The sequence below is a fragment of the Lactuca sativa genome, chromosome 8 (genome assembly GCF_002870075.4).
Source record: "Lactuca sativa cultivar Salinas chromosome 8, Lsat_Salinas_v11, whole genome shotgun sequence".
Classification (NCBI taxonomy): Eukaryota; Viridiplantae; Streptophyta; class Magnoliopsida; order Asterales; family Asteraceae; genus Lactuca; species Lactuca sativa.
In genome coordinates, this window is record NC_056630.2 from 148,469,768 (window position 1) to 148,493,813 (window position 24,046).

General features: G+C 39.0%; 1 protein-coding gene across 1 annotated transcript; it reads left to right on the forward strand.

Moving 5' to 3' along the window:
- Positions 1-675: 675 nt before the first annotated feature.
- LOC111921122 (uncharacterized) lies at positions 676-23,573 on the forward strand. Its single transcript, XM_052766568.1, has 7 exons — positions 676-922; positions 20,888-20,892; positions 21,209-21,677; positions 21,827-22,639; positions 22,744-22,950; positions 23,037-23,070; positions 23,318-23,573. Exons 1-7 carry the CDS (start codon positions 676-678, stop codon positions 23,571-23,573), a joined length of 2,031 nt encoding a protein of 676 aa, XP_052622528.1.
- The last annotated feature ends 473 nt before the right edge of the window (positions 23,574-24,046 follow it).

Here is a 24,046-nt window from a genome sequence, read left to right on the forward strand (position 1 = left end):
ACAAAGCCACTATAGTTTAACGAGACCCAAGATCCAATTTCTGCCATGAGATGGATCTGCAGCATTGAGGGGTGTTTCTTAACATGTTCATGAACGGAGCACTTGAGAGTTCGATTTTTGTTGAACCAGCTTTGCTTGGGAGCGAAGGACTGGTGGAAGTTCATGACGGTTGATTCCAGTCTTGCAGATCATGCTGCAATGACTTGGGCGAGGATTACACAGTTGTTCAGAGACGAGTATGTTCCCCAGGTGGAGAGGGAATGATTGGCGTAGGAGTTTTTGTCTCTCAAGCAGAAGACAGAAAAAAATGACATAGATTATGAGGATATTTCATAAGAGGGCGTTGTTCTGCCCTGGGCAGATGTCCACTGAGCAGGCACATGTGAGCCGGTACTTGAGCATTTTGAGGAGACATATTCAGGAGTTCGTGACGAACTCATCATATCGGACACTGGCTAAGTTACAAATCAATTCCAGGAGGAGGGAGATTGAGCTGGAGATTCAAACCAGGGAAGTGGGAGAGCCTCAGGAGAGGGACAAGAGACCGGTGCAGTCACAACCAGTGATGAAGTGCGCTAAGCCAACTGATATGAGAGCAGGAGGCTAATAGGGCCGCACTTGTGGCAAGTGCGGAAAGAGTCATGAGGGATCTTGCTGATAAGGGATTTGCTAAAAATGTGCAATGAGGGGCGTATGGCGAAGGACATCCCTAAGGGATTTTCGGTTTACTTTCATTGCAAGCATACTGGCCACCGGAAGGCCGAGTGTCCTCAGCTGACCCAGAGACTAGCTCAGGCTTCTGCTCCTACTGCTTTGCGTGTTACTGATGGTCGGCCATGGAAGGCTGAGGCTCTGAGTGCTCGTGGGAGAGCTTTCCAGCTGACTGTAGAGGAGGTCCGTGCAACACATGATGTTGTTGCTGGTATGTATCTCTTTATTCCTGTTATTTTGAGATTTGATTATCCTTATACTCTGTTGCATATAGGTACTTTTCTTGTGAATTCTATGTCTGCCTTGGTGTTATTTGAGTTGGGTGTGAGTCGATATTTCGTGTCCTTATCCTTTAGTCGTCACATTAGTGTTAGACGTGAGGCGTTAACTCGACATCTGAGGGTTTTTATAGCCGATGAGCATGCAGTTTTTTCCACTGATTTATTCCAGGGATGTGTATTAGAGATTATGTTGAGTTTCCGATAGATCTGGTGCCGATAGCGATGGGTGATGTCTATTTCATAGTGGCATGGATTGGTTGAGCCGGTTTGGAGCCATGACTGACTGTGAGCATCAGATGATGACCATATGAGACCTTAGTAAGGGAGTACTTACTGTGTATGGCGAGGGAATTAGATCGGAATCCGCTTTCTGCTCTGCCGCCAAGGCGAGGCAGAGTCTACAGTAAGGGTGCATGGTCTTTTTAGCATACGTGATGGATACGCGAGTTGCCACTGAGAGGCGGAGTTCTATTTTTGATGTTCTAGTAGTGTGTGAGTTCCCTAATTTTTCCCCGAGGAATTATCGCGTGTGCCTCCTGAGAGGCAGGTGGAGTTCCAGATCGATCTGATTCAGGTGGCAACGCCTATTGCGAAGGCACCTTATCGCCTTGCACAGCCCGAGATGCATGAGTTATCCTCGCAGCTCCAAGAGCTGTTGGGGAAGGGTTTCATTAGACCGAGTACCTCTTCGTGGGGAGCATCGATCCTTTTTGTTAAGAAAAAGGATTGTTCACACCGAATGTGCATCGACTACCGGGAGTTAAACAAGCGGACGGTCAAGAACTGTTATCCACTACCGAGGATCAACGATTGTTTAATCAGTTGCAGGGGGTGTCTTGGTTTTCCAAGAATGATTTGAGATATAGGTATCATCAGATGAGAGTCTGTGAGGAGGATATTCAGAAGATGGCCTTTCGGGCTCGTTATGGGCACTATGAGTTGGTGGTGATGCCTTCCGGGCTCACCAATGCACCGACAATGTTCATGGACCTCATGAACCGGGTGTGCAGGCCCATGTTGGATCGGACGGTGATTGTGTTCATCGATGACATTTTGGTGTACTAGAGGTCTAGGGAACAACACGAGGAGCATTTTCGGGATATTCTTGGGGTGTTGAGAATGGATAGGCTTTATGCCAAATTCTCCAAGTGTGATTTCTGGTTATGAGAGGTCCAGTTTTTTGGACACCTCGTTAACCACAATGACATTTTGGTCGACCCGATTAAGATTGAGGCACTTATGCGATGGGAGGTGCCCAGATCCCCATCCGGGATCAGGAGTTTTCTAGGTCTGGTGGGTTACTATCAAAGGTTTATTAGAGATCTTCTCCAAAATTGTTGTTCCTCTCACCAAATTAACCAGGAAGGGTGTTACTTTTGTTTGGAGGCCTGAGCACCGGGCTTCATTCGAGATTCTTCACTAGAGATTGTGCGAAGCTCCAACGCTAGATCTTCCGGAGGGAGTAGAGGACTTTGTAGTCTACTGTGTTGCATCTATATCTGGTATGGGTTCTGTGTTGACGCACATGGCTCATGTGATATCATATGCGTCGAGGCAGCTGAAGCCTCTCGAGACGAGGTATCCTACCCATGACTTGGAGTTGGGGGCGGTGGTATTCGCCCTCAAGATTTGACGCCACTCTCTTTATGGTGTCCGATGTACCATATAAACGAACTATAAGAGCCCGAAGTACCTTATGGATTAGCCCAACCTGAATATGAGACAGAGCAGGTGGCTGGATGTAGTGAAAGACTATGACTGCGAGATTTTGTATCACCCTGGCAAGGCTAATTTGGTAGCCAATGCCCTGAGTCATAGCACATCGAGGGCTCCGATCCGAGATGTGTGTGTGTGTGTGACGATGACGGTGATCATTCTAGTCTTAGATACCATCCGACATGCCCAAGTGGTGGCCATGAGACCAAAGAATCGTAAGAGAGAGCGGGTGATTGGGCAGATTCTTGAGTTTGAGACTGATAGTCGGGGGCTTATGTCCTTTCGTGGTCGAATATGGGTGACCAATTCGGGTGGAGCTCGACGTGTTTTGATGGAGAGGCTCATAGGTCGAGATTCTCGATCCATCCTGGGGCCACCAAGATGTATTTGGACTTGAAAAAGGATTATTGTTGGCCCTGTATGAAGAGAGATGTGGCACGGGTAGTCGAGAGATGCTTAACCTGTCGTCAGGTCAACGAAGAGCACGAGCGTCCCCATGGCCAGTTGCAACCTTTTGAGATTCCCCTATGGAAGTGGAAAAAATCTCCATGGATTTTATTACCATGTTACCGAGGACTGCGTGAGGTGTCAATGTGATATGGGTGATTGTAGATCGGTTGACGAAGAATGCTCACTTTCTTGCTATAAGTGAGAGCTCTTCTGCGCCGAAATTAGCCGAGGTCTATCTTAAAGAGATGGTGGCACAACATGGGGTGCCTATATCAATAGTATCAAATCGGGATGTTCATTTTACTTCCAGGTTCTGGAAGAATTTTCATGAGGAGTTAGGTACCCGGTTGCATTTCAACACCGCATACCACCCACGGACAGACGTGCGAAGCGAATGGACGATTTAGACGCTCGAGGACATGCTACACGCATGTGTTATGCACTTCGGATGAAGTTGGGACACTTACTTTCCCTTGGCTGAGTTTTCATACAATAACAACCATCACTCCAGTATCGGTATGCCTCCTTTTGAGCTTTTGTACGGGAGGAGGTGCCAGATTCCCATTTTTTAGGGAGAGGTAGGGCAGATAGTGATGGGGAGCACTGAGATAATACTCAAGACGACAAAGCAAATCCAACAGGTCAGGATGAGGTTACTGATGACCCAGAGTCGTCAGAAAACTTATGCAGACCGGAGACGTTCCGAGCTAGAATTCCAGGTCAGCGATCTTGTCCTCCTGAAGGTATCCCCATGGAAAGGGATGATCCGATTTAGGAAGCGGGGCAAGTTGGGCCCTATATACATTGGTCCTTTCAGAGTGATTGCTCCAGTAGGTAAGGTGGCTTATCGTCTAGAGCTGCCTGTAGATTTGAGCCAGATTCATAAAACCTTCCATGTATCCCAACTGAGGAAGTGTATAGCCGGCGAGGCGGCAATGGTCGCTTTAGAGGACATTCAGGTTGATGATCTCCTGAACTACATTGAGAAGTTGGTGGTAATTTTGGATAAGAAGGTAAACGTCTTGAGGAATAAAGTGGTGCCCTTGGTTCAGGTTCAGTGGCAACATCAAAAGGGATCCGAGTGGACTTCGGAGTCGGAGGCAGAGATATGTGAGCAGTACCCAGAGCTGTTTCCGGAAAATGACTTCGAGGGTGAAGTCTGATTCTAGTGGGGGAGAATTGTAACATATCGACTCCCATGTATAATATTTAATTAATTTATATTCATTTTGACAAGGCAATTCAACGAGTTGGAGGATCCCAACTCGTCAAGTAGCGATTGAGATAGCCGCGTGGTTTTTAGAGTTTACTCGACGAGTCGGAGGACCTGAATCAACGAGTAGGAGCTGAGTGTGAAAACCATAATTTTCAGGGCTTGTACCCTATTTAAAGGACCTTAAGTCCTTTACCATACCTCCGTCATTACCTTACTACCTTGAGAGAAACCCTAATCGAGTTGTTATCATCTAAGGGAGAGAGAGAGAGAGAGAGAGATAGATAGAAAAAGAGGCGAAGAGTGTGTGTTTTTGTGCATTATTTGAAGGAGCTTGAAGAGTAGAGGTCTTGGAACGAGGAGGATGCTTTGGATCCGGAATTTATTGAGTTGTAGCATCCCTTTGAAGGTAAAAAGGCATTACCTTGACCAATTGTTTGTTAGATCTCTCTGTTAGAGAGTTTATGCCTATTTCCGTCTTCTCTTTGAGTCATTTAGTTGTTTGATCATGCCTTGAAGATGAGACTTCAGATCTGGACAATACTGTCCTTTAGGCCTAAAGGTTCAAGCTTTATCAAGCTTTGGCCAACCGTTATGCCGTAAACCCTTTGTTGAGCTTTGTGTTGGCAACTTAGCCCTAGATGCCATGAATGGACGTAAAGCTTGCAACTTTACGTGGTATTTTAGCCTTAGAAGGCTAGATCTAGATTATGGTGCCTCAGTTTTGTTGGAGAAGGTGTCTAAATCCATAACTATAATTGGTATGTACTTGATCTGAGAGTAGCATGGTCCATTTGGGTTGCATTTCCCGGGGAACAATTTGTAAGGATGGACTTTTGACAAGAGGTTATTTATGATTTATTAATATATTATAAGTCCTAATATATTAATATGCAATCATATTATGTAATTTGTACTGATCGAGAATTAATTTGGAATTAATTTAGTGATCAAAAGTGACTAATTAAATGTATGGGGATTGATTTGGTAAATCAATGATTCTTATAGTGTGGGTCTATGGTTATTTAGGAAGGGCTAAACAAATATGGTAGTCCATGGATAGTTCATGGATGTTTAACCCATGGATCCTAAGTAATATGAAAGGTGATGTCCATTAGGGTTTACGTGGATGTAACCATAGACTTTGCCAGAATATATAAGAAGCCCCTTAGCTCCTAAAATCAGCACTAGTTGTTCAAAGAGTTTATAGGAGCCGTTTTTTGTGCATGTCACTCTCTCTCAAGTCCTCCATTGTTGGTGGTGTTTTGTGAAGCATTTGAGGCGTCACATTTGGGGTGCTAGGCTCTAAAAGATCAAAGTTAACAAGATACAAGAAAAGTTAAGTCTACTAACTACTTTTTTGTTATTCCCGTACCCATGCTTTGTACGCTAGTTAGGACAATGCTTTGGAAAATCAAAATTCATGTATAATTAGAGAAAACATAGATCAAAAGCATTTTGGATTGCATGTGCACCATAAGGTTGTTAGAGTGCTCAAAACCCTTCAATGGTATCATAGACTAGGATTGTTTTCTATTATACTTGATACTTGTTGGTTTTCAAAGATGAAAAAATCAATTTTCTGCCTTCTGACTGGTGAACTCGTCGAGTGCACTGGATGACTTAACGAGTCCACTCAAAAACTGACCCACCCGACGAGTCTAGTTCATGTACTCGCCGAGTTGGTGCTCCTATGTGCATAATTTTGAGTTTTTGGCCAGAATTGGATTAGGATCATTACCCTAAACTGTTTTTGAACCATGAAATCTGTTTTTTGATATGGTAATGATCATGCTTGTCCAATTAAAAGATAATTGTCATAATTTCAAGATTTATATTAGTTTATGTGATTAGGCTAATTTCTGGAAGATTGTTGATAGGAATTATCTTGTTCTTATGAGTTTAATTAGATCATGGAAAAATTATTTGATTATTGTGTTAATTAAAATAATGATCCAAATGCTTTTAATGCAACTCCATAACTTGTCCTCATGTTATGGAAAATGAAGAGTCTTTTCTTTAAAAAGTCATTAAACTCATGAGTTATGGAAATGAAAAGCTTTGAAGAGTTTCAAAACTTACCCTCAAGTTTAGGAATTTGTAAAGTCACTCTTATGATTACTTTAATTCCAAATCCTAGAATTTTAATAGATTAAAATTCAACTCTTATACTATTATAATATTAAATGTTTAATAATTATATATATATATATATATATATATATATATATATATATATATATATATATATATATATATATATATATATATATATAAGACAAGTCAGTCTTACCGTTAGTAGGTCTCATTCACGAAGCCGATCTATAAGGGGGGTATAAGGTTACTGCCTATAAAATGGTGGTTTAATGGGTGCCCACTCTCACACACCGCTTCCTTGACTGGTGAAGGGTCGTCAACCGAATGGGTAGGATAGGACATTAATTCTCGTTAAAAGTATAATGCAAATTATAAAGTAACTAAATGTTTTATTAAATTCCCAATCTTAGTTACTTCAGGAAAAATGTGAAATTGATGCTAATCCATGAAATTGCACTTTGCACCTTGCGAGGTCGTTAATGGAGCATGTGTGGTTAACCGGCATATTAACTTTGACTAGTAAGGGTAGCAAAGTGTAGCTTGATGTTTATTAAAGATTGATGGAGTGTGTGTGGTTAACCGGCACATTCATTAGGTAATAAATGACATCAAGTGTACCAAGCACATTTGCATGGTTATTCACACCTTATTTGTGATCCTCAGTATCCTAGTCACAAACTTGAAGGGCATAATCAACATTTAAACATGTCATTGAAAAGTTCAATGAATCTTAAAGGAATCTAGGAATTTCAATCCAATTAAAACTTAATAATCAATTTCGTTTTTTCATGGTGGTAATTGGTAAAGCGTCATTTACCTACCTTCAAATATATTGCATCTGGACTACGACACCCCTCTTACAAATTGTAAAATATTGTGTTGGGTCCTACCCTTAATGTTTCATTTTGACTGTTATATTAAGGATTATTATCTAATCTAAACTTTGTCTTTATTTTTCAGATGTCTTCCAACACTACTTCTGGATCAAACCCTACTGGCTCCTTCTCTCTCATCAACTTGTGTGGGAGATTCATCTTTGATGGTACCAACTTCAATGACTGGATTGGGAACATCAAGATGGTCACTCACTATGAAGACAAGGAATATATCATCGATAAGGAGCTTTAGGAAATCGATGAGTTGTATGCTACTCCTAAGGAGATCGTTGAGTTCAGGACTCATGAGAAGGATGCCACCAGGGTGTCTTGTATCATGTTAGCCACCATGACAGCTTAACTCCAAAATTCCTATGAGGACTTCTGCCCTTTTGACATGCACCACGACTTGATGTAAAGATACCATCAGAGTGCTCGTCAAGAGAGGTAGGAAATTATCGCATCCATGATGACAACAAAGATGAATGATGGTGAACCCACCAAGGGACACTTGCATAAAATGCAAAGATTTGTGGACTGCTTGCTGAAGTTAAATGTGAACTTCGATGAGGATTTGGCCATATATATCATTCTACAATCCTTAACTCCATGTTATGAAGGCTTTCGTATGACCCATCATATGAACAAGAAGGAGGTCACACTTAGCAAGCTTCAAGGCCTTTTGAGGACTGCTGAAAGTAGTCTCAAAGGTAAATTTATTTCTACTCCTATAGCTACTGCCCCTCTCGTGGCAATTGGACATAGGAAAGGGAAGAAGAGGAAGGCTCCCTCTAAGAGCCGCAAGGGAAAGTCTCTTGATGGATCCTCTTCAAGTGGGACCAAGGCTGGTTCTGTTGCTCCCTTTACTGTAACGCCCGTGTTTCTGGGCTTCCCATTTTTTAGCAATGTAATAGTCTAGGTTAACCTTTGTAACCCAATTTGAAATAATAAAAATGTATTATTTGTGAATTATGTGAATTATGTTTTTCTGAAGTTTCGACTTGGCAGTATGCAGCCCGAATACTTAATTTGAGATCGAGCGGTTTTTAGCCGAAACAATCTAAATGAGAATCGAATATCTCGTTGTTAGTAGCGAAACGATGAAAAGTTAGGCGATAACGGACGTCAGACGAAGAAGTTATGAATTTATAACAAATTTTTTCTGTCCCGGCCTTCTAAAAATAAAAAATAAAAATAAAAGTCAAAATTAGCCGACGGAGTCTAAATGAAAGTTGTAGAGTATGGTCTGACCTACGCGTGGATATAAAGAACGTCGAAAACAGAGCTCATATGCGAAAGTTACGCAATTTAGAAGTTTGACAAGTCAAATTATGCCGAGCGTAATTTGAGTACGCCCAGCGTACTCAGAGGGGTGCAACTTGTCTGACCAATACCCGAGTGCCACCAATTGACGCACGTAGTGACGTCAAAGTACGCCCAACATAACCATATAACGCCCAGTGTACTTGGAGATTACGCCCAACGTACTGAGTATGCCCCGCGTAATTAGAAATTACGCCCAATGTAATCCCAAACCCAGCAGCCTATAAATAGAACCCAAGATCAGCCATTTTATCTTGTTCAAACTCTTTCTTCTCTCTAGTTTTTGCCTCAATTTGCATGCCAATCATATCCCAAAGCCCCGGTATTATTCCCGAGCCCCGAAGCAAGTTCTGAAGCCCCGAGGATCCCGAGAAGTGAGATTTTCGAGCCGAAGCCCTGCCCGCGAGGAGCCCGGTTTTTGAGAAGATCTTCCAGATCTACGGAGAAACACTACTTCTGCAAGCCGTAGTGATGCCCAATCATCTTCTGATCAAGTGAGTGTATAGTCATTTTCTTCTAACACATTATTATGTAGTATTTTATACGAAATACGTGTTTACGTGTATACTTTATTGATTATATGTGTGAATGTATATTCACTTTCTTCTATCTCATAGATCTGATTTATTCTCTATGAAATACGTGTTATGTGTGTGCCTCATCTGTTATCTGGAAAAATGTATTGATCGAGCATGCTATACAGGTTTTAAACTATGTATAAAAATGTATATTTTTATCTACTAATATGTTGGGTAGAACATTGGTAGATAGTTGGTGTGTAATAAACAGATGAGAGGCCTCCATGTTGTTGGTGTAATTCTAGTCATTCAGCAGAGTATGGATGACAACCGCGGACTATTCTAGACAGTCCTGTGGAACACTAGCAGGCTCATAACCTATAGGTGTTGTGAACGACGTGCTCACCGGTGTACTCTATCCCCCTCATGGTTGCCTTTAGGATATTTATTGCTAAGGAAGCCCCTTCGCAGTAACGTCTGTCCCGATGAAAATCCTAGATTAGGTCCCTTATAATAGATTATGTTTTAGGGACGTAAAGTGAGGATAACGGGAATGGGTAATCGGGTTATTGTTGATTGTTGAATTAAATATAATTATTTATTGTGGGTTGAAAACCCTACATGCTCACCAGGCTCCCAAGCCTGACCCACTTAGTTTATTTGTATTACAGGAAGTGGCGCAAGGGAATAAGATGGATGAATCATCGAGTTATTTTGTTTACAAGTCTGTATATGTATATATTTGTTGAATGACTTGTAATGTTATCGTTTATGCTTTATCGTTTGTATCAGAACATGACATCCCGATTTTGATTATGAAATGAAATTATATTTTTTTTATGAAATGATTTAATAAAAGATCTATTTTATCATGTTTTGTTTTTGGGAACAAATTCCGCACCTCTTTTAAAATCAAAAGGATTTACTCTGAAAATGTTTAAAAAGCATAAATGAAAACGTTCTTTTCTGGCCGAGATTTTGGGGATGTCACAGTTGGTATGGACTGAAGGTGTTCCAATATCGGATTTGGGTACCTAAGTTAGGAGGAATAAGAGATCTTCTGATGGAAGAAGCTCACAAAAGCATGTACTCCTTTCATCTCGGTAGCACAAAGATGTATAGGGACCTGAAACCCTATTACTGGTGGCCGACGATGAAGTTTGATGTTGCGAAGAATGTGGCGGAGTGTGTGACCTGTGCAAGATTCAAGGCACAACATCAGAAACCATACGGGAGTTTAGAACCTTTTCCTATGCCTATGGGCAATTGGGAGGACATCACGATGGATTTTGTCACTAAACTACCCAGAACAAAAAGTGGTCACGACATGATTTGGGTGGTCGTTGATCGATTCACTAAGAGTGCACATTTCATAGCAGCCACTGAGAATGGTCTATGGAAAAGCTTGTGAATTCTTACGTAAAGGAAATTGTGGGGCTTCACGGTGTTCCGTTAACGATTGTGTCAGATCGTGACAGTCGTTTCACCTCACGATTTTGGAAAAGTCTACAAGAGGAACTGGGTACCAAGTTGTGTTTAAGTACAGCTTACCATCCGCAGACTGATGGTCAAAGCGAACGGACGATACAAACACTTGAAGATATACTGAGAGCAGGTACCCTAGAATTCCAAGGTAATTGGGATGAGCATTTACCGTTGCTAGAATTTTCCGATAATAATAGTTTCCACTCGAGCATTAAGATGACACCTTATCAAGCTTTGTACGGACAGAAGTGTCGTATGCCGTCTTGTTGGCTTGAGGCTGGGGAAAAACAGTTTATGGGACCAAAGATAGTCCATCAAACTACTGAAAAGTTGAAAATAATTAGGGAAAGAATGTTAGCTGCTCAGGACCGTCAAAAGAGCTATGCTGACAAAAAGCGAAGACCGATGGCTTTTGAAGTTGGAGATTCGGTTTTGCTTAAAGTCCCTCCGTGGAAGGGACTTATAAGATTTGGAAAAAGGGGAAAGTTAAGTCCAAGGTTTATTGGACCGTTTAAAGTTCTTCATAGAATTAGGAACCAAGCTTACAAGCTCGAACTACCCAAAGAATTGAATGGAATTTATAACACTTTTCATGTGTGTTACTTGAGGAAGTTAACGGGAGAAGTTCCCGACATGATTCCACTTTTAGAGTTAAGAATTGATGAAAACAAAAGGTTAATTGAAGAACCAGAGGCAATCGTTGACCGAAAGACTACGAAGGTGCGACGTAAGATGGTTGAGTTAGTGCTTGTCCGTTGGAAACACACGAATGGGCCAAATCTCACCTGGGAGACGGAGAGTGACATGATGGGTCGCTATCCGCATTTGTTTGTTGATGTGTGATTCCGGGGACGGAATCATTCTAAGGTGGGGAGAATTGTAACGCCCGTGTTTCTGGGCTTGCCATTTTTTAGCAATGTAATAGTCTAGGTTAACCTTTGTAACCCAATTTGAAATAATAAAAATGTATTATTTGTGAATTATGTGAATTATGTGTGTATTTTCTTAATTATTATAATGTAATGAATTAAGAATAAAATGAGCGTCACAATTTAAGTGTAAAATAAACTCGATATCTTTGCATAAAGTTGTAGTGGCCGAAACGAGGTTTCCAAATATATATAGAACGCCCAAATCTGACTTCGTATGAGGAAGTTATGATTATCTAAAGTTTCGACTTGGCAGTATGCAGCCCGAATACTCAATTTGAGATCGAGCGGTTTTTAGCCGATACAATCTAAACGAGAATCAAAGATCTCGTTGTTAGTAGCGAAACGATGAAAAGTTAGGCGATAACGGACGTCGGACGAAGAAGTTATGAATTTATAACAAAGTTTTTCTGTCCCGGCCTTCTAAAAATAAATAATAAAAAAAATTCAAAATTAGCCGACGGAGTCCAAATGAAAGTTGTAGAGAATGGTCTGACCTACGCGTGGATATAAACAACGTCGAAAACGGAGCTCGTAATGCAATTTAGAAGTTTGACGAGTCAAATTATGCCGAGCGTAATTTGAGTACGCCCAGCGTACTCAGAGGGGTGCAACTTGTCTAACCAATACTTGAGTGCCACCAATTGACACACGCAGTGACGTCGAAGTACGCCCAGCGTAACTAAATTACCCCCAGTGTACTTGGAGATTACGCCCAGCGTAATTAGAAATTACGCCCAGCATAATCCCAGACCCAGCAGCCTATAAATAGAAACCGAGATCAACCATTTTCTCTTGTTCAAACTCTTTCTTGTCTCTAGTTTTTGCCTCGATTTGCATGCCAATCATATCCCAAAGCCCCGGTATCATTCCCGAGCCACGAAGCAAGTTCTGAAGCCCCGAGGATCCCGAGAAGTGAGATTTTCGAGCCGAAGCCCTGCCCGCGAGGAGCCCGGTTTTTGTGAAGATCTTCCAGATCTATGGAGAAACACTACTTCTGCAAGCCATAGTGATGCCCGATTATCTTCTGATCAAGTGAGTGTGTAGTCATTTTCTTCTAACACATTATTATGAAGTATTTCATACGAAATACGTGTTACGTGTATACTTTATTGATTATATGTGTGAATGTATATTCACTTTCTTCTATCTCATAGATCTGATATATTCTCTATGAAATACGTATTATGTGTGTGTGCCTCGTCTGTTATGTGGAATTGATCGAGCATGCTATACAGGTTTTAAACTATGTATAAAAATGTATATTTTTATCTACTAGTATGTTGGGTAGAACATGGGTAGATAGTTGGTGTGTAATAAACAGATGAGAGGCCTCGATGTTGTTGGTGTTATTCTAGTCATTCAGCAGAGTATGGATGACGACCAAGGACTATTCTAGACAGTCCTGTGGAACACTAGCAGGCTCATAACCTATAGGTATTGTGAACGACGTGCTCACCGGTGTACTCTATACCCCTCATGGTTGCCTTTAGGATATTTATTGCTAAGGAAGCCCCTTTGCAGTAACGTCCGTCCCGATGAAAATCCTAGATTAGGTCCCTTATAATAGATATTGTTTTAGGGACGTAAAGTGAGGATAACGGGAATGGGTAATCGGGTTATTGTTGATTGTTGAATTAAATATAATTATTTATTGTGGTTTGAAAACCCTACATGCTCACCAGGCACCCAAGCTTGACCCACTCAGTTTATTTGTATTACAGGAATTGGTGCAAGGGCATAAGATGGATGAATCATCGAGTTGTTTTGTTTACAAGTCGTATATGTATATATTTGTTGAATGACTTGTAATGTTATCGTTTATGCTTTATGGTCTGTATCGGAACATGACATCCTGATTTTGATTATAAAATGAAATTATATTTCTTTATGAAATGATTTAATAAAAGATCTATTTTATCATGTTTTGTTTTTGGGAACAAATTCCGCATCTCTTTTAAAATCAAAAGGATTTACTCTGAAAATGTTTAAAAAGCATAAATGAAAACGGTCTTTTCTGGCCGAAATTTTGGGGATGTCACATTTACCATTCCTAAGGAAGCAGAGTGTTTCTATTGTTATGAGAAAGGGCACTGGAAAGCAAAGTTGCCCCAAATACCTGCAGGATGTCAAAGATGGGAAAGTTAAGGCCATCGATATAGGTATTTATACTATTCTATCTAATAACTCATCACATTCTTTTTCTTGGGTCTCTGATACAGGTTGCAGATTTCACATTTGTTCTGATTTGTAGGGACTAAGAAGAAGTAAGGATGTGGAGCACGGGAAGATAAACTTGATCAAGGGGAATAGGAAGGTTTCACCTGTCACCACAATTAGAGTTTATTCTTCATTGCTTAGTAGTGGGTTAGAATTAGATTTGAATAATTGTTGCTACTCATCTGAAATGGCAATAAATATTATTTCCTTTCATGGTTTGTACAAACAAGGTTTTAGTTTTTCATTTGATAATAAAATTGGTGCTATTAATGCTTTTTATAATGTTTTTTTTTATTTTAAAGCATTAACTTGTAATGGTGTATATGAAATTGTGATGGTTGTAGAGAACTTAGGAAATAATGTATTGCACATTGATTCTTCCAATGATTTCGATAAGGCATGCTTGTGGCATTGGCGTCTTCGGCATTTCAGCAAGTAGCGCATAGGGCAACTCCAAAAGGCTGGTGTTTTGGAGTTATTTGACTTAAGGTCGAATGAGACATGCAAATCTAGTTTACTTGGAAAGATGACCAAGTCACCCTTCGCCAGTACTTGTGAAAGAGGTGAAGTTTTGTTGGATCTCATACACACCAATGTGTGTGGACCTTTCAGAACCGCCACAAGGGATACTAACCGCTTCTATGTGACTTTTATTGATGATTACATCAGATATGGCTATATATACTTAATCAAACATTAGTCAGAAACCTTTGAGAGATTGAAAGAGTTTAAACAACAAGTGAAGAATCAGATGGGCAGGAAGATAAAGATGCTACGATCTGATCAGGGTAGTGAGTATCTTAGTATCGAGTTCCAAGCCTATCTAAAGGAATGTGGAATTGTTTCACAATTGACACCACCTAGGACACCACAACTTAATGGTGTGGCTGAGAGGCGCAACCGAACCTTGTTGGACATGGTTCGTTCCATGATGAGTCTAGCTTTGTTACCTATTTCATTATGGGGGTATGCCTTAGAGACTACCGCCCACATCCTTAATCTAGTCCCAACTAAGAAGGTTGCCAAAACACCTCGCGAGATCTGGACATGGAAGGTTCCCTCATTAGCACACATCAAGGTTTGGGATTGCGATGCTTTCGTGAGACGCGAGACTCACAAAAAGATCGAACCTTGTAGTGAGTGGTGTATTTTCATCGGCTACCCACATAAATCCTTTGGTTATCTCTTCTACAGACCGAGTGACAACATTGTCTTCATTGCGAGGAGAGGAGTCTTCGCGAGAGAGAACTCATAGGCCAAGGATACAATGGGAGGCAACTTGACCTTGAAGAGCTTCAAGAGTCAAGCGGTGAAGGAACCTCAAACACTAGCAATCAACCTGAGGAGGAAACTCTTGTAGACTCGATTGATGATTCTGTACCACTAAGCGTTCCAGTAGAATTACGGTTCCACCCGTGTTATGTGGTTTCCATATAACATATAAGGGTGATACATTTATCAGTGATAGCACACTGATAAATTTAGATGAACCTAACAACTACAAGGAAGCCATGGGAGGACTCGAGTCCGCTAAATGGAAAGAGGCTATGGACAACGAGATTCAGTCCATGTATCACAATCACGTTTGGAACTTGGTTAACAATGTACCGGGTCGTAAGACAGTCGGGTGCAAATGGATCTTCAAGAAGAAGACCAACATGGACGGGAAAGTACACACATATAAGGCATGACTAGTTGCAAAGGGATTTACTCAAACTCCGGGAGTTGACTATGATGATACCTTCTCGCCAGTGGTGAATATTAAGTCTATTAGGGTTATGCTAGTCATAGATGCATTTCATGATTATAAAATATGGTAAATGGATGTCAAAACCGCTTTCCTTACTAGAAAGTTGGCTGACGATGTTTACATGAGTCAGCCAGAGGGTTTTGTCAATCCAAAGTATCCTAATAGAGTGTGTAAGCTTGATAAATTCATTTATGGATTGAAAAAAGCATATTGCAGATGGAATATTTGTTTCGATGAGAAAGTCAAAGAGTTTGATTTTTCGAGAAGCGAGGATGAGTCATGTGTGTATGTCAAGGCTAGTAGGAGTACAATTAGCTTTTTGGTGTTGTATGTGGATGACATACATCTCATAGGAAATGACATCCCAACCTTGTAGGAGGTTAAGTCTTGGCTTGGGAAGTGTTTCTCTATGAAGGACCTCAGATAAGTAAAAGACTAATTAGACTTAGTCAAACTACCTACTTGGAAAAGGTGTTGAAAAGGTTCAACATGATCGATTGCAAGAAAGGTGACTTACCCATCCAAGGTAATACCAAACTGAGTAAAACTCAGAGTCCGAGTACAAGGGCTGAGATAGCTGAGATGAGTCCAGTACCATATGCTTCCACAGTTGGTTCGATCATGTATGCTACGACTTGTACTCGCCCTGATGTGGCCTTTGCTTTGAGCATGGTCAGCAGATATCAAGGGAATTCGGGTAAGGCTCATTGGACTGCGGTAAAGAACATTCTCAAGTACCTACGGACGACTAAGGATTGTGTCCTTACCCTCGGTGGGAGTGATGACTTGAGAGTAACAAGGTATAGTGATGCCAGCTTTCAAACCAACAGAGATAATTTTTGCTCTCAGTCGGGTTGGGTTTTTACCCTGAATGTAGGAGCAATAACTTGGAAAAGTTCAAATCAGTAGATAGTAGTTGATTCAACGTTCGAATCAGAGTACATAAAATGCAAGCGAAGCGGCGAAGGAGGCAATATGGCTAAAAAACATCATCAGAGATCTTAGAGTTGTACCAACTATAAAGGAGCCTATGGAGATTTTCTGTGACAGTGAGAGTGAGATTTCTTTAGCCCAGGAACCAAGGGATCATGGCAGATCTAGGCACATCGATATAAAATATCACTTCATAATACATCAAATAAAAGAACGACTCCTCGTAGCAAAGAGGGTATCGTCAAAGGAGAACCTAGCAGATCCCCTCACGAAGGGACTGAGTAGGGTTAAGCACTTACATCATGCGAGGCGCATCAGGCTGAAGGATGATATTAGTTTTAATGATTAGAGCGCTGTTTAGAAACTTGTAATAGTCGAAATGTAATTCACATTTGATGTTTAAATAAAAGGTGTTTTTTATTTATAAGTAATGTTACTATCTTGTGTCAATCATTTACTATTGTTTCATTTTTCATGTTTTGACTTCCAGAATAATTATATTATTCAAACTGTCCACAGTCGATCATACTTTGGAAGTAGGTATTGAGGCAAGAGTCTCATGAATTTGGCTTGTAGATTTTCTGAATTGTATTAGACATAGCAAAGTTTGCTACAACATTCATGAGTGCTCATAAGGTCTGAGTATTAGATTAAACTCACACTCACTTATATCACTTCATGGAATTTATCTCGAGTGATCGTGAGACGATAATATCATATATGTCTTCAAACCAAGATATATAACTATGAGTTGGTTGCACATTGATATTGCGAAACCGCATTAGCAACTTGATGTTATAAAACGATTATTGTGTATGATTTAACAAGTAGTTAGTACAAACATATACTGTCGAAGTTTATCTGTTCCTTTTAGTCCTTGGAGGATTAAAAGCGATAACTTGGGCCCCTAGATGTTTTTTTTTACTTATGTGATGGGCCCGGTCAGAACTCAATTGATGTGTTCGATTAAGTTCTATGTCAAACAAATCGGAAAATCGAGAAACAAATTGTTGGACAATAAGTATGACGTTGTTCCATGTATTTTTCCAGCTGATATCTTGAAGAACAAAGGATTATATGATCCCTTATCTACATGGCATGTCAGAGTTTAACAGAGGCTTTTAAGAGCTACGATTGCTAGTCGGTTCCTGAAGTCGTATTGAAAGCTATAGTTATTAGACTTATCCAAGTAGGAGACTATTGGTTAAGGTGACTAAGTCCATAACTATAATTGGTATGTACTTGACCCAAGAGTAGCATGGTCCATTTGGGTTGCATTTCACCGGAACAATTTGTAAGGATGGACTTTTAAGAAGAGGTTATTTATGATTTATTAATATATTATAAGTTCCAATATATTAATATTAAATCATATTATTTAATTAGTATTGATCAAGAATTAATTTGGAATTAATTTAGTGATCAAAAGAGACTAATTAAATGTACGGGGATTGATTCGGTAAATCAATGACTCTTATAGTGTAATCCTATGGTTATTTAGGATGGGGAAACCAATATGGTAGTCCATGGATAGTCCATGGAGGTTTAACCCATGGATCCTAAGTAATATGAAAGGCCATATCCATTAGGGATTACATGGATGTAACCGTAGACTTTACCACAATATATAAGAATCCCCTTAGCTCCTAAAATCAGCACTAGTGGTTCAAAGAGTTCATAAGAGCCGTTTTTTGTGCAAGTAGCTCTCTCTCAAGTCCTCCATTGTTGGTGGTGTTTTGTGAACAATTTGAGGCATCACATTTGGGGTGCTAGACTCTCAAAGGACCAAGTTAACAAGCTATTAGAAAAGGTAAGTCATCTAACTAGTTTTTTGTTATTCTCGTACCCATGCTTTGTATGCTAGTTAGGATAATGCTTTGGAAAATCAAATTGCATGTATAATTAGAGAAAACATAGATCCAAAGCATTTTGCTGAAAAGTGTCTAATCGAGAGAATGGTTTGAAGGGACTCGACGAGTTGGTTAGGGTTTTCCCCAATAGTCTGGACGCGTTACAAACTCGGTGAGTTGGTGAGACAACTCGGCGAGTTGAGTTGGAGTTTCCCGATATTTCATAGAAATAAAGGAACTTGACGAGTAGCATAGATGCACTTGAAGAATTGGGTCAACATAGACTGTTGACTTGAGGGTTAACTTTCGTTGACTTTTAGGCTTTGGTCAAGTGATGGACCCAGGAGACCATGGTGGGGTAGAATGGTCTTTCACCCTTTCCAAGAATTAGTAAAGGGTTTAAGTTAACATCTATGGAGTCGTTGTTATAAATTGCTAATTAGAGACGATTATGGTATGTAGGCGGAGTCTAGACTGATCGTTGAGTACGAGACCTACTTGCTTACTTACAATGTGAGTCTTCTCACTATACTTACCTGAGTGGTAATGTTGTGTGACGGAGGGTCTTATTTGAGTTATTAATCGGAGGGTCTTATGTGCTTATACTGAGTTATGTGATATCATGCATTTTGTCTTTGTGATTTATGTTGTATATTATTATGTGCCTTATTGAGTTAGGACCGGAGGGCTAAACTGAGTTGTCAGACCAGAGGGTCCTCATTGAGATACCAGACTGGAAGGTCCAACCCAGATTGTAAGACCGGAGGGTCTTCACTGAGACACATGATCGGAGGGTCCTTATCGAGATATAGCCATGAGAGGCTAATTATTTATGTGTGGTATTTTGGGAACTCACTAATTTGCGTGCTTACTGTGTTGTGTTAAATGTGTTTCAGGTACCTCTCAGGATCGCTGGAAGGCACCAACATGATTTTACACACAAGCTAGAGATTATGTTTTCGAGGATTTTTGGGATATTGTTAAACATTTTATTGTCTTGTGTTTTGAACAACTTATACATTTGGGTTTGAGAAATGTGAAATGGTGTTTTCTGTGGTTTTAAAAATGAAAATTTTATTTGAAAATTTATAGTGTTACACAAATAAAAAACACATGTTATAAAACATGACATTTGGCCACCAATTCCGACCTTCACACTACTTATTCCGAGTTTTTTCAAGTAACAAATTTCAATATAAGATTTTAGTCACTTAAAATTTAAGTTTATTACCTGATGTCTTTATGTCTCACTTAATAGCCGACACAAGATATATATATATATATATATATATATATATATATATATATATATATATATATATATATATATATATATATATATATATATATCAACTCTGTTATAAAAGATGAAATTTGACCATCGTTTTCGATCACAGATTTTTCAAGGGTTATTTCATGTCACAAATTTCAATATAACCGAGACAATGAAAATGCACATATAAAATAAAATAAAATAACTCATTATAAGATATGACATTTGGCGATGGGTATTCGACCATGACACTACTTGTCACTATTTCTATGTAAAACCGACGTTTCTGTGTGAAGATTGATTTACAATTGTGACTCGTCTTGAGTAAACCATCATGGAAACAATCTTGGAAATTATTTTATGACCATTGGGGTCGAGAATTATTAAACAGACGCCATCCTATTTTAAAAAACTCGCGCAAAAAATCAGTTTTGTAATAGCGGGATTTACTTGTAAATATATATATATATATATATATATATATATATATATATATATATATATATATATATATATATATCAATGTTTTAAAACCCGGGTCGACCCGGCCGGTTGAACCGGTTGGACCGTGACCCGGGTGAGAAGACGGGTCAATTAAGACCGGGTTTTTGTAGAAATAACGACCGGATCGAACCGGCCGGGTTTACCACGAACCGTGGTTGAACCGGGTAATTTGAACCGGTAAAAAACCGGATTGGCCCGTTTTTTAGGGCTTGGATAATTAAGTGGGTATCGCTGCTCCAGGCCTCAAAACTAAGTAACAAACGCCGTTCTTCTCTTCTCTTCTCTGGGAAACGAAAGCAGCGACCGAAGGAAGGCATCGGCTGCAAATCTCCGGCGACTGAAAGAAGGCATCCGCTGCAATTCTCCGGCGACTGAAAGAAGGCAACGACTTCCAACTGCGAAGGTTATTCTCCGGCAACTTCCATTCTTCTCCAGGTGAGTTTTTTTTCCTGCAATTGTTGTTAGTTGTTATGAAAACAACGACTTTTTTTCCTTCTACATCGAAATCAAGTGATAGATTAGAGACCCAAATGCTCAATGACAAACACATGAACATTGTTTTGCTTCTTTTTTTTGTTTCTTTTTAATTTTATTTAATTTGATTTAGAACTCTTGAATCTATCCCCATTATTCTCCTAATGAGAATGGCCCAACTGCTCTATTTATTTCCTTCTTTTCTTTCTTTTCTTTTCATTTCACGTACAGGGGCATAATAAACATAATCTTTTTTTCTTTTTCTTTTTGTTCTTTCTATGTTAGTTAAGGTTTTGTTACGATTGCTTCAACAAATGAGAATGGCTTCATTAAATAATATGATAAAAAATAAAGAACTATACTTATCGTGTAATCATATTTTCCATTCCAATGGCATTTTAGGATTTAATGAACCCCACTTTCAGCTTTGTCCCATTTATATCAAATCAATTCAGCCATTTCACAACACTATATGAGTTATATGAATAGATTTGGTTGTATGCATATCATATATCAATTCTTCTATGGCTTCCATTCTTCCTGCTAACCAAGTGTGATAGGCGCTGTTATTTTGTTAGTTTATTTATTGTTAATTATCAATTATAGTTCATTTATTGTTTCAAGGTTTTTATTGTAACATTACATTTGGAATCAAGGGAAGAAGAACCATTACAAGCACAATCTCAAGCTCAATCCCATTCTTCGGTTCAATCAAATGTACGAACAAAGACAGATATAGCATGGGAACATGTTACTCAAGTCGTTGATGAGAAGGGGAAAAAGGCATGGATATGTAACTTTTGTCAAAAATTTATAGGTGGTGGTGGAATAAACAAGGTTAAGAAACATCTTGCTAGTGTTAAAGGTGAGGTAGCAACATTCCCAAAAGTTAGTCCAGAAGTGTGGTTTACTATGCAAGGGAAATTGAAAAAGACCGCTCAAAAAGAAAAAGAAAAACGTACCACTAGTGTTACTATCTTGGATGATGATGAAGAGATGGAGGAAGCAGAAATTTCAACTGTGAAAAAGGGAAAAAGGAAATCTACTTCAAACTTGCATCCATTTTTTACCAAAGGTATAAATGATCCTTCCCAAACCACTATCAAATCTACAACGCAAAGTAAGGCAAAAATACATGATGTGGATTTAGCTATTGCTATGTGGTTTTATGATGCATGTATACCTATGAATGCTTGCAACTCTCCTTTTTTCAACATATGGTAGATAAAATAGCAAGTATTGGTTATGGGTACAAAGCACCTAATTATCATGATCTGAGGGTTAATTTATTGACAGATGCAAAAAACTCCGTTTCTATGATAATTGATTCGTTAAGAAGTCAATGGGTTGATACGGGTTGCACAATTATGAATGATGGGTGGAGGGATGTTTCACAACAACATTTGATTAATTTCTTGGTTTATTGCCGGAAAGGGATATCATTTCTTAAATCTGTTGATGCATCTGATATAGAGAGCAATGCTACAAATTTATGTAATTTGTTTGCTGAGATTGTTGAAATGGTAGGAGAAAAAAATACGGTGCAAATGGTAACTGATAATGTTGCTAATTACAAGCTTGTTAGTACTAAGTTATGTGAAAGATATCCTTCTATTACTTGGTCTCCATGTGCAGCGCATTGTCTTAATCTTGTATTAAAGGATCTTTCAGAATTGGATAATGTGAAAAGTTTGGTCAATCTTGCATCAAGGGTTACTATTTTTGTTTATAATCATAAGTGGCCCTTGAATTGGTTAAGAAAAAGACCCGGTTGGAAAGAAATTATCCGTCCAGGTGCTACTCGGTTTGGTACCGTGTTCATTGCATTGCAAAGTTTGTATGACCATAAAGAAGATTTACAAGCAATGGTCATATCTAATGAGTTTAAGAAGATGTTGAAAGTGGGAAATGCGGTTGAATGTAAACAGATTGTCTTGAATGAAATCTTTTGGAAGAATTGTTTGATTACAGTGAAAGTAATGACTCCTTTGTTAAAGCTTTTGCGGTTGTGTGATTCGGATGAAAAACCTGCAATTGGTTATGTTTACGAGGGAATGCGTCGGGAAAGAAGAGGGATTAAGGAATTGTTTAAGAAGAAGAAGGAATTATATAGGCCTTACACTAACATAATGATCATGCAGCTTATTGGTTGAATCCCGTTTTTCAATATGATCATGCAAATCTTTGTCAGAAGAATGAGGTGTTTCAAGGCGTTCTTGAAATGGTTGAGAAGACTTTTAAAGGTGATGACGTGCTAAATATTACATTGAATTTAAGCAGGTTTCGTGATGCTGAAGGTACCTTTGGTAGATCCAGTGTCGTTGCTTCTCGTAATCTTACTCGTCCAGGTATGATTTAAATTTGATGTGTCATTATTATATATAAAATATTATATTTTCTAATATATTTTTTTTTCTAACTATATCTTTTGTAGATGAGTGGTGGAAGTTATTTGCGGAAATATTCCGGTTTTGCAAAAGTTTGCTATTAGAATATTAAGTCAAACGACATCTTCTTCCGGTTGCGAACGTAATTGGAGTGTATTTGAAAGGATTCACACGAAACGGAGGAATAGATTGGAACATCAAAGGCTAAATGATCTTGTATTTGTTCATTACAACTTGCGTTTACAAAATAGGTATGGTATTTTGCTAAGATATACTATGTTATAAAATGACCAAGTTATATTTGAGATTTTTTTGAATGTTTTTGTAGATTGAAGGTTGATATGAGGTCTTACGATCCTGTTGACTATGAAAATATTGATAAGACGGAATTTTGGGTGGTTGAAGAAGAGCGGGAAGGAGAACTTAATTATGATGATTTGGAAAATATGCTTGATGAGCAAGAGCATGAACCGGCTTCTGAATCACAAGGTGACCATGTTGATCATGAAGTTGATAGTGAATTTCAGTTGCTAAGTGACCACGAGATCGATGCTTATAATACTCCAATTTCTCAAGATCCATGATTTGGTTTGGTCGTAACGTGTTTGGATTTGTCTACAACTATGTTTTCTTTTATTATTTATACTTTATGTGGTTGTTTGTTATGTTTAGATTGATCTATAACATGTTATTAATACTCTATTTCGTTGTTTGTTGTGTTTATATTGTTTGTTGGGTTTAGATTAAACTTTCTTGACATCAAATTATTGGTATTATATGTCTATGTAGTATGCATAAAAGCAAAATATATGAAAATAGAAGTCATAAATCGGGTTGACCCGGCGGTTCAACCGGTTGACCCGTGAACCCATCGTCACACCCGGGTCAACTAAAAACCCGGGTTTTAAAACATTGATATATATATATATATATATATATATATAAATATATATATATATATATATATATATATATATATATATATATATATATATATATATAACCGTGATCTTTGATACTATATTCCAAGGGTATTATCGTCTTTGAACAAATTGAT

Excerpts from the sequence above, each read along its gene's own strand:
- LOC111921122 (XM_052766568.1), top strand. The coding sequence starts at position 676 with ATGTGCAATGAGGGGCGTATGGCGAAGGACATCCCTAAGGGATTTTCG. Across the intron at positions 21,678-21,826 it reads GCATCCATTTTTTACCAAAG|ATAAAATAGCAAGTATTGGT; the intron begins GTATAAATGATC and ends AACATATGGTAG. Across the intron at positions 22,951-23,036 it reads TCGTAATCTTACTCGTCCAG|ATGAGTGGTGGAAGTTATTT; the intron begins GTATGATTTAAA and ends TATCTTTTGTAG.